General features: G+C 47.2%; 1 protein-coding gene across 1 annotated transcript; it reads left to right on the top strand.

Moving 5' to 3' along the window:
- The first annotated feature begins 1,740 nt into the window (after positions 1 to 1,740).
- LOC115358430 (Krueppel-like factor 2) lies at positions 1,741 to 5,379 on the top strand. The gene is made up of 3 exons (XM_030050407.1): positions 1,741 to 2,218; positions 2,674 to 3,685; positions 4,031 to 5,379. Exons 1-3 carry the CDS (start codon positions 2,141 to 2,143, stop codon positions 4,204 to 4,206), a joined length of 1,266 nt encoding a protein of 421 aa, XP_029906267.1. The 5' UTR covers positions 1,741 to 2,140; the 3' UTR covers positions 4,207 to 5,379.
- The last annotated feature ends 6,377 nt before the right edge of the window (positions 5,380 to 11,756 follow it).

The raw sequence follows: 11,756 nt of genomic DNA, 5'->3' as shown, positions 1-11,756 counted from the left end.
GCGCTGGACATAAAGCAGGCAGAAACAGAAACAGGTCTACAGGTCAGAAGAGCCACTGATATAAAAGTTTATAACCAGCAGGTTTATTCCCACAGTTGTTGACTTGATGGCACTCAGATCTTCTTTTTATTTACTTTTTTATTGCAGTGACTAACTCCAGCTATGATAAATGGGTGTATGGCTTAAGCAATGCAGGTCTAACATGCATGGCATCACTGTCCCTCCTTGTGTATATATGTTATGAAATCAAGGGCTAGACTGAAAGGAAGCTGCTGTTTCCAAGCAGTGAAGTCAAACGGAGTTCAGAACTGCAGAGGCAAACCCACCTGACCTGCCTGGCACTGAGGGGATGCCGTCATCTTATAGGAAATGCACAGCGACGCAGCACGACGCAATTGATGTGGGATTTCAGAGGGCAGGAAAAGACACAATCACCTCTATTGAACTTCATGAATCACATCAACAAAAAAATACACAATCCAGTCCCAGTCTGTCCGTTTTTTTCCAGAACATCCAGTGAGGATCATTTTATTTCTCAGCGCCACCCTGTTACATTATCACTCAGTTACTGCATGGGAGCTGCCCAGTTCACCCTCAAGTTTTATACTGTTGGCCACAAGCAGCTGTCTTGCTCAAAGGCACCTGGACAGCAGCTGTTAAGAGAGAAGAGTGAGACTCAAACCAGCAAGCTCCTGTTCAGTCTGGCCTGTCTAACCTGCAGGCTCTGGCTGCCCCCACATAAACTGTCAGTAAGATGACATATGAGGGAGTGATGGGAGGGTGTTGCGCGTTGACATTATGGCCTGGATCGATACCAGCGTGAATACCGGGCTCCCCGCACTGAGAGCCGCCTTATTAACACCTGAATGCGGCTTCACGGAGCGTTTTTGATGTGGAGAGGAGAGAAGAAGCTGTGATGTAGCTGGCGCCTGGTGGCTGAACCCTGCAGCGGGAGCGAGAGAGAGAGAGAGAGAGAGAGAGAGAGAGAGAGAGCAAGGAAATGTTAAGGGGTTGCCAATGGCGAAAAAAATGATAAATGATCAGTTTATTGCGGAGAAATCGCTTGATCGTCGTCCATAAGGAGGCTCGGACGCAGGCACAGGCTCACTCTGCCCTCAGTGTGTGTGTGTGTGTGTGTGTGTGTGTGTGTGTGTGTGTGTGTGTGTGTGTGAGAGAGAGAGAGAGAGAGAGAGTTTCACATCATGCTTCTGCAACACACAGCTTCATTTTTTTTTTTTTTTTAAACCGTCGCCAACTTTCCTTGCCATGCGCGGGGAACACATCGTCAGTAAACACAAACAAAAAATAACCAGCCTGCGTGAATGAATGAATAAATAAATAAACAAATAAATAAGTACAACCAGCGAGAGGTTTTATAACGCACGATGATTATAGGAAAGAATGCATTTTTTTCCCCCTCTGCTCTGTGCGTAAAAGCGCACCGTGCCCATATGCGTAATGCCCATGGCAGCACCGACATCTCTCCGCCTGCTCATGTAAAGCGTGTGCGCCTTCTCGGTTTCGTTCGTTGCCCGTTTTTTCATCACGTCCCAGCAATGTGTTAATTGTTTATTATGTCTTTTGGTGGTGGTTGTGTGTATGTGGGGGGGCGGTCTCTCTCTCTCTCTCTCTCTCTCTCTCTCTCTCTCTCTCTCTCTCTCTCAGACCTGCTACAGTACCAGTTGTTGGACAGGTTTGGCAGAGGGGCGGGTTCTCCCCTTTAGTCTCAAAAGGTTTAAGTAGCTGTCCGCGGCGGAGGAGAGGCAGCATTCAGCACCAGTCCTCTTCACTCTCTGACTCTCTCTCCCTCTCTCTCGCTCGCTCGCAGGGAAACTCTGCCTTTTATACCGAGGCTAAATTTAGGGGGGCCGGTCGGTGCGTACAGTCCTCATCCTGGACGCGCTTCCTTCCCCCAGTCTCGCATTGGTCCAGTTTCTCCAGCGAACAATACTTATAAGAAAACCAACTCCTACCAGTCATAGAGCTGCACATGACTCCGGAGCAGAAGCTCGTCAGACGGCAGAAGAAGCTTCGTTTTCTTTAGCTTCTTCTGGGGACTCGACGGACACTTGCTGATTTTTTTGTAAAACAAAGAAGAGTGTTTTTAAATATTCAGGAATACCAACTTTTTGTACAACGCATGGAAATGGCCTTGAGTGGGACCATTTTACCATCAATCTCTACATTTTCCAACCAAAAGGAGAAATGCTGGGAAGATGTAAGTATCCCTGTTTATGTATTTACACTTGTTTTACGCACAGTGAGGAATTGGTGCATGTTTGGTAGACAGCCTACATATCTTAAAATATTTTTTTTTTATCCCTTAACAAAAACCACACAGTTAACTGCAAGCTGTTATTTCCTCTAAGTATCGGGTTGAATGTCTTTTCACACAGACTCAAGGCTGTTGCTCTGAAATGTCTAAAATACAGTGACAGGCATCTGAAATATGCAGCTTCCCTCTCTGTGCACCGCTCATCTAGTGAGGAATCTCTCCGCTTGCGCTGTTTCATACTTGGATGTTTTTTGTGTTTTGAAACTGATCACCAGAAGTTATTTGCTGTGACATTAATTAGGGATTTCAAAGGTCGCATTTTTAAAGTGATTTTGACTTGCAGTGACGGGGCTGTCAAGCAAAACAAACTTAATTCTTTTCTCCCGTCTCCGCTCCAGAGGTGGAAGAGCGACATGAGCGGCGTCGCTCCCGGCATGGACAGCGGCTGTCTGGGCAGAAAAGACGACGAGGAACTGGATAAGTTCTTGGATCTGGAGTTTATTCTCGCTAACACCGCCGGCTCTGACAGCGCGCCAGGCGGTGCAGCGACAGAGTCTTACCGGCTGCAGGAGAGCGGACCGGCCGTGTATCACCAGCAACATCAGCACACCGGGATGGCCCAGCCGCAGCCCACGGCTAATTACACCTCTGTCCCGGACATGAACAGCCCTCCCCCGCCCTACAACAACAGCCTGATGGCGGAGCTCCTTCGCTCCGACGTGGATGCCAGCTTCTGCCCGCAGCTGTCCGGGAGCAGCCCCGGCATCCAGGGCCGATTCCTGGTCAGCTCCGCGCCTTTCCCGGCGGCCACTCAGGATTTATTCCCGGAGCAGCAGACCATCAAAGTGGAGCCCGTCTCCCCTTTGGACACATACGGACCTGTGATGGGTCTGGTGCCTCAGAGCTGCACCAAAATCAAGCACGAGGGCAACATCTCGTGCATGATGTCGTTCGATCAGCAGCCGCGGCTGGCCAACTCCCCCCAGGCTGCGGTCGGGAGCATGACGCCGCCGCTCAGCCCGGACGACCTGATGAGCTCCGAGATGTGCCCGTCAGGCTCCCTGACCTTCCCGCAGAGCTTCCACCCCCACCACCGCGCCTCCCCCGGCGGATTCCCCCACCCGCACCCCGGGATGCAGCTCACTTTCCCCGGGGGGCACCACCACCACCAGTTCCCCGGCATGTACGGAGAGGACACGGCCATGGGCATGCAGCAGCAGCAGCCGGCCGGCCAGCGCGTCCTGCTCACCCCGCCCTCCTCCCCGCTGGAAATGATGGACAGCAAACCAAAGAGGGGGCGCCGGTCCTGGCCAAGGAAACGAACGGCGACACACACCTGCACTTTCGCCGGATGTGGCAAAACGTACACCAAGAGCTCCCACCTGAAGGCGCACCACAGGACGCATACTGGTAAGCTCAAACTCTGAACAGCAGAAAAGCTCCGCAGCACTGCCCTCCAAAGGTGGGACGTTTCAGTCATGACGGTGCACCCCCGGCCACACCCAGCCAGTGATGTCACAGGAGGTCTTTTTCTACCTGTGTCAGTGGCAGAGTCCTCAGTCTGACATCACTGAGTGTGTGTGTGGCCGGAGGTGCAACATGACTGACACTTTTCCACTTTTTGCCACATTTGGTTTAGAGAACACACCACTTTACCCAGTTATTCAGAATCATGGGAACTAAAGTGAAAACTGGTGTTTCTGCTTGGTTTCACCTCATTGAGTCACTCATTTCTGTGTTTTTTTGTGTCTGCAGGAGAGAAACCGTACCACTGCAGCTGGGAAGGCTGCGGCTGGAAGTTCGCCCGCTCCGACGAGCTCACGCGCCACTTCCGGAAGCACACCGGGCACCGGCCGTTTCAGTGCCACCTGTGTGAGCGCGCCTTCTCCCGGTCCGACCACCTGGCCCTGCACATGAAGAGGCACTTGTGAGGAAAGTCTCCAAGGACAAAAAGGAAGAAAAGGACTTCTATGCACAGCGACAAAAATCAAACCCCAAATGAAAAAGAACTATAGTAATCCTATGATAAACTTAAGAAGGACGTTGTGCAAATATCACATCAGAACTATGACTCCCTACAGGAATGTTATATGAATGTTATATTGATACTGCAACAGATTAAAGTCATAAAGTACGATAAGGTCACCACTGAGTGCCATGGACAGACTCTGTCCCTATATAGGATTATTATAGGACTGTTATAGCGATTTTTCATTAGGGCGAAACCAGCATCAGCAAGAGATGCACTCCAAATATTGTTTTGTATTTTTATTCTGTCTATTTAAATGATATTTTTTGGAATAAGAGAGAAACAGCAAACAAAAAAGTGACCACAAAACAACATGCAAACCCAGTCAGATTTGACAGAAACAGTTGAATTCTGTTCAGACATGAGTTGTGTTTTTTATATGTAGCTGGTACTACTTCTTTATATGGAATACTGTTTTGTAAACACCAAAAAGAAAAAAAAAGGTGCATTCCACTCAACATGTCAGGCAGGACCTATAAGCACACGCCACTGAAGCAACTGGAAGCAGACAATCCTTTGAAGAGCAATGATATTTCTTTCATTTTTAAAAAAAAAAAAAACAACAATGTATTTTCACCATTAGTGCCTTTTATAACGTATTATTACACATCTTACGAGTGCCATATTCTCCACTGGCTAAAGACAATCAAAGTTTTATTCTATGTTGTTATAGTGTAAGTGTAAACAGCACATGAAAAAAAAAATAAGCTTCAAGACAATGTTTTGTTCTAAAACTGCCTTTCAGTCTTTCCTCCTCGAAGGCTTGAATTGAATGTTGTGTCTGTGAGTTGCATCTGTCTGTCTGACCGTCTGTCTGTCTGCAGCCTCATAGCATTTGAAGTCAGGGTCTCAGAATAAAAAAAAAGAAAAGAAAAGAAAAAAGAAATAAAACTAGGAAGTCACAGAGTGCATGCCATCTCAACATGACGTGATTGTCAAAGGGCTACACACTTAGTCTTTGGCGTTAAGACTTGTTTGTTTGTGTCGAGTAAATGTTCTGCCTTGTAAATAGGATCTTTTTTTATATAATGTAAATAGTTTATTTTAATGTACATATTAAACTAATTGAACGACACCGTTTTCTGTCTTGTGAGCTTGATTGGCAAAGGGTTTGGTGTGGGGGGCATGGACACACAAACACACTTGTACACACACATCAACATCTTAAACCTCCATAACACCTACTTTCCAGCTGATTTGTCCATTTTCACTGAGTCAACCCGCAGTTCAGAGGACACAAAGTGGTGTTTTATCTATATGAGCCATCTTCCTGTCCTGTTCCAGCCACCGGCCTCCTAAAAAAAAAAAAAAAAAAAAAAACCTCCTCCAGGCCAGAACACACAGTGCCTGCCTGCCTGCCTGCCTGCCTGCTGCGTCTGAATTGTCAGAGCAATGCTTTCCAGCTGTGACAGAGCCGCTGCCAGAAAGCTGTGGCAGTTGCCTATAAATACAAACATTACATTGACATAATTACAGAGGCTGGATATAGATAGAGACTGTGTCAGGGCATAGGGGCGAACCGCAAGGGGTGGGAGGGAGGAGGAGGAGGAGGAGGAGGAGGCGGGTGGGGGGTAGTTAAGGCGAAAGAGAAACCTCCCGTCTCAAATAAACTAAAAAAGACCTGCCGGGATGAAGGAAAGTTCACAGGGGATGAGGAGAAAAATCTGCTTGAACCGACCGAAAGGTCAAGCGGTTTGAGAGAGCGTTTTTTTTTCGGCGGGTGTGAAGATGTGAAGCGGGAGATGCGCCTCGGCAGTGACGGATGTGAACCTCTCTGCTCTGAGAAGAGAGGGCACGCGCAGGTCGTGAGTGAGTTTCATTAAAGTGGAAATCTGTGAGACTCGTGTTGTTGTTGTTTTTATTGTATTCTGGTGCCGTTTTGTTGAGTTAAAGGGTCCAAAGCGTGTTTGGGATCAGTGTCGTTTCCCCTCGGGATTTTCCATCAGGGAGGACGGTGACTGCTCTTCTTCCTCTGCTCGTTCCAAACAAGCTGAAAAAATAACACGCATCCCGTCCTGTGCGGTTTTCCCGGGACGGCGCAACCTCAAGCGTCTCAAACGGCGAATGTGAAACCTTTCCAAAAGTGGATGTAGCTTGAATCACTTATTTATTTTTTTTTTTTTGCATCAGTCGGAGCAAAACCAAGTGAGAATATTCCTCGAGTTGAAGCACAAGATGAAAGAGAAGCGAGGATGTAGGGAAAAGAGCGAAGGTCGACGGTTTGACTCCGGTCACCTGACGCTAATGATGTTGCTCTGCACTTTGTAAGAATGTATGAAAACAAAGAGAGCGAATAGAGAGAGAGAGAGAGAGAGAGAGAGGAGTGTAAAAGGGGCCGAGGAGCAAAGGTGAGCCCGAGAGAGAGCAAACACACGCCCTGCCCCGTCTGAGCGGTACCATCTGCCAGGCCGCCGCAGCGTCCCGGCTCGCTATGGCGACCGCGCGGCTTTCAAATTTCGAGCCATGCGGATATTTTGTGTTTAAAGCTGCAGCGTGAGTGTGAGTGTGTAAGTGTGACCGTTTTAAAGAGCGAGAAATGCCAAAAATGTCAAGTATTCGCTGTTTTCCCCAAGGATGTGGTGCTTCATTTTAACGTCCGCTGTCAGCTGCTGGAGGGTTTTCGAATGTATTTTACAGAAAAATTCGGTCATTTTTGTGCCTGAGATGCTTTTTTTTTTTTTTTTTCCAAATAATGACAAGAATCCAGTGTTTCCCCAGGGAGGCTGCTGCTGTCAGAGAGGAAGAGCCTCCAGACCATCATGGGACTCTGAAACTCTCCGCTGAAACCAGAACTAATGAAACTGTTTTAGATGGGTTGGCAGCTACTTAACACAGGGTGACCCCCCTCCCTCTCCCAACACACACACACACTCACACACCATGTCTTCCCCTCCCCCGCCTTTAGGACACCAAGCTGTCACTAAGCTGAGAAAGAAGCATTATGAATCGACAAACTATGTGGAAAAAAAATAAAGTTAGATTTCATTGCAGCCGGTTTTTATGTCGCTGTGGTCAAGAGGGAATCTTCATCGTCTGACTGGCCAACATCTGTTTTTTTGTTTTTTTAACCTCTTCAGCTCCGGTCATCGCTGCGTGGCCAAGCTGCGTTCAAACCCACAGGAACTTTATTTTATTTCAAATTCTGGCGGAGATCCCAAAGTTTCCACAGACACCAAACACGTCCTTTTGCTGAACTACAGGGAAACGCGTATAAAAATGATGCATTTAAGCCATCGAGGTATTCTGTGCGTGATGTAAAAATGTCTAAATAAATCTCGGGGTTGATTATTTCACTCCATACGAGCATGAATGAGCCTCAGTGAAGCGTCACAACCAAACAGATACAGAATACGCATCAGATGATGTTGCACAATATGGAAATAATATTCGTTTTCTAATTTTGCCACGACAAAAGGGGGAAATTTTAGGTGACAGTCATGAGATCAAGGGGTTAACAGAAAGCCCTTTGCCGGCTCTGAGGTTTTTTTACTCGCTGCTCTCACCCACGCTCAGCCGAGTTCCCAAAGTTAGCCCGGCCTCTGAATATCACGCTTTCTAAAATAGTGAAGCGTTCAGGGTCCTGCGTCTATTTTTGGTGCAGAAAGTTGTGCGTGTCATCAGGGTGGCCCATGCCAGCCCTGAGAAAAGAGGAACCCCGGCCTCGATCATTACTCAAGTGAGACATTAAATAATTTCATTTCACTATTTTTCAGCTCCGTACAGCGGGGCGTGTTGTCGGGTGCCAGTCCAGAGCGTGGGAAAGTCGAACGGTGACCTGGTGCGGGGGGTTCAGATGGTTTACATGTTGGTTTATGGAATCTTTCAACCGTGCAGCCATGTGTGTGTGACTGCGTGTGTGTGGGTGTATGTACTACGACTGAAATTTACTTATCCCCCTAAGGGGTTTCATGGCAAAGCTGGCATCGCTGTGACTACCCAGACGGATCCAAACAACAGCTTTCCTCCGGTCAAATTCCACTTTGCTGGACTGCCTCTTCACGAAAATGGAAAAGTTAAATGAAAAGTTGGAAGTTCATCGTAGCACTCCAAGAACGCCACAAATCCTTTTTGTAAGTAAAAGTGTCAATAACACAATGGTGAAAAAAAACACCACCACCACATCACAGGTAAAAACCCACCACTCATAATGTTCTTAAGTAAAAGTTCACATGTTAAGTATGAAAAGAGCAGTGACTGTGAGGAACGGCTCCTTTCAGAGAGGGACGTTACTGATGCATCAAGCTGGAAGAAGGATTTTAATGTTGTATCTCAAACTGCTGCACATCCCACTGACACTGCATCACATCTGAGGCTTCTTCTGCAGAGTAACTGCAGCCTCCAGATGAATGTAACTCAGTGCAGGGGAAGCAGAAAGTCTCACATAATGGAAAAAAAAGTCAGTAAAGCAGTAAAGCACCAGGACATCTAACCTCACTGCAAAAACTCAAAATCTTGCCGAGAATATTTGTCTTATTTCAAGTCGAAATGTCTTATTTCTAGTCAAAATATCTCATTACACTTCAAATAAGACATGATCGCCTAAGAAGTAACTTGTTTTTAGACAATTTAGCTTGAAACAAGTGAAAATTGTCTAAAAACAAGTTATTTCTGAGGTGATCATGTCTTATTTGAAGTGTAATGAGATATTTTGACTAGTAATTAGACATTTTGACTTGAAATAACACAAATATTCTTGGTAAGATTTTGAGTTTTTGCAGTGCTGGACTGAAAGGACGGTGTCTTTAGTCTCCTTCCGTCTCCGAGCGGCAAGCAGGTGAGCCGAACTTGCAAAAATTGCAGAGTGAACCAGATTTCCTGAAACACAATCTCTGTCCCTGTCTGTGTCGGTGTCTCTGGATTAAATTGCCTCGTCTGTGCACATGTGAGCGTTCATGCGTGTCTTGGCCGGGAGCCACGGTGCACCACGACGCTCCTCCGCCTCCCCCCGGCTGACATTACATCAGTGAACATTTACAGAGGCCCCCCTCCTCCCTCCCTCCCTCCCTCCCCCGGCGTTTTACAGCCGAATTCGCTCGGTTGAGATACAAAAACAGGTTGAGAAGTTTTTTTATTTGGTTCCCTGATCGCAGATGAACCGTCCCGCTCCACGCTTTTACGGAGAGCTCGTGCCTTCAGCGACAACGGGTCGACCTCAAATCTATAAAGCAGAGAAACGAGCCTCCCAAGTCAGGGGTCCTGTGTGCAATCTGGATCTGGATCTGAATCCGAATCTGATCCTCCCAGCCAAATCATCTCTCATGTGGGATCTAACAAGCCGAGCTCTCCTGCAACGGTCACTTTTCTTTTCTTTTTTTCTTCACTGATTATCCCCCCCTAACTCCTGACGTCCAAAGCTGCCATGTTCGGCCCCGGCATCAGGAAGAGGCTGTAAACATGTTCAGGTGCTCTTGAGCAACAGTTTATCACAGGGGAACTCCCCGTCCAGGGTATTTAACAGCATATTTTATGCGAGCTCCTGCAGGACCGCAACATAAAACAGCCATAAAACTGAAAGAGTGCGCAGAAGAGCCGAGGAAGGGAGGAAAAGGGAAAAGTGATACTGGGAGGTGGATAACGGTGTTTTCCCCCCTCAGGAGTTTCCTCTCGGCGAGGGCGAGGAGGCCTTCAAGGCGACAGTCAAGTTTCACCTGGAGCTCAAACACGAGGAAGCTTTTCAGAAAATCTCCCTTTTTAACAAGACATTTACTCTCATATTCAGTTGTTAAAATCATGTTTTTCTCTAAATAAGTGGAAAAATCTGCCAGATGGATGAGATAATCCCACTTGTTTCCAGTGGAGTTTTTTAAAGAATTCGTGTGGGAGCGAGTATAAATCTGCTGAAACCAGGCGGGAAAAGGCAGATCAGCCCCGCTGGTGTCAAGAAAACGACACTCGATTCAAAAAGTTTATAGCGGCGCTGGAAACCAGTGGGATTATCTCATCCCACTGGCAGATTTTCGTACCTTGTTTGAGGCAAAATCTCCATCTCAACAAGATTTTTTTTTGTTTTTTTTTTTACCCTCATATTCAGTGTTAAAAATCTTGTTTTTCTTTGAACAAGTGGAAAAATAATCCTCCAGATGGATGAGAGAATGAGGAATTCCTCCGGGGACGAGTATAAATCTGCTGAAACCCGGGCGGAAAAAAGGCAGATCAGACCTCGTGTGTCAGGACAATGACACTCGATTCAAGAAAAATTCAGGAAACGAGTTGATTAGTGGCTGGAAACGAGTGGGATTATCTCATTCTCACTGGCAAAACAAGATTTTAACAGTGGATGTGAGGCTGTACGACTTGATAAAATGAAAATCTTTTTTTTTTGTTTGTTTGTTTTGTGCAGTGCATCCAGCCCTCCCTGCGGTTGGGGGGAAAATCCTGACGCGTCTCAGCCGGTTAAATGTTGTCGATGAGATTTGGGCTTGGAAAGAGGGTGAGATGTTTTTCAGTGGAGGCAGAAAGTTGCCGTATCCCAAAGAAGCATTTCAGCAAAGGGCCCTACTCCCAACTAACTCACGGCCATATATCAACAGAAAAGTGCTGATACCGGCTTATGAACGCTGAATTATGAAAATGAACTTGAACTCGAGCTGAATTTTTGGCCGAATTTATCGCTCCGGGCTCTTGCCAAAAGATTACCAGTGAAGAATGAAGAGGAGAGGATTCACAGTGATGGGGATAATTTCACTGGAAATGTTTGTTCCCCACCCCCTCCCCCCTCCCCCCCGGGCTATTCAGAGCGTCAGTGAACCTTATCGAGCGTCTGCTAAATGGGAGACATGGCTCTTATCTGGGTGGATTCCCGGAGCCACAGGTGGCGGCCGCTCCGATGGGAAAACTGGTGGATCTTCTGTGGGAGGAGGATGCCATCTACTGGGACAACGGCTCCACTGTGGCCCGTCGCCTCACTGACATCCAGCCTCGAGTCTCAGAGTCACCTGTCACCTGCCGTCCTCAACCCTCTGATCGGGCATTTTTCAAAACCGAAGACGGTGACTTGCTTTTGTCTTCAGTTTCACCAAAGTCCGGGAAGGTGGCCCTTTTTTCTCTTTCCCCTTTTTTCCTCCCTTTTTGCATCGCTTTGTTAAATTCCTCCAGTGACAGAAGGGGGAAGGGAAAGGAGAGAAAGAGAGGAGAGAGAGAGAGAGAGAAAGAGGGAGGGAGGGAGGAGGAAAATGAAGAAGAGGGAAGTGGAGGAGCGAAGATTTGACTGGTCTGCCCGGGTAAACATATTAATTATGGTCATACTGACATAGACGGGAAAGGGTGGTTTATCTGCGGGCTTTTAGGTCTCTCACACACACACACACACCCACACACAGAAACACACAGAAACACAAACTACAACTGTGGGAAGTAGTAATGGGTCGTCATTTCAGGGTCTTGGAGGCTCACACACACACACACACACACACACACACACACACACACACACACACACACACACACACACAC

This window comes from Myripristis murdjan, chromosome 4 (genome assembly GCF_902150065.1).
Source record: "Myripristis murdjan chromosome 4, fMyrMur1.1, whole genome shotgun sequence".
In the NCBI taxonomy this organism is placed as follows: Eukaryota; Metazoa; Chordata; class Actinopteri; order Holocentriformes; family Holocentridae; genus Myripristis; species Myripristis murdjan.
The sequence above is the reverse complement of the archived record's forward strand: the minus strand, read 5'-3'. Positions and strand labels throughout refer to the sequence as shown.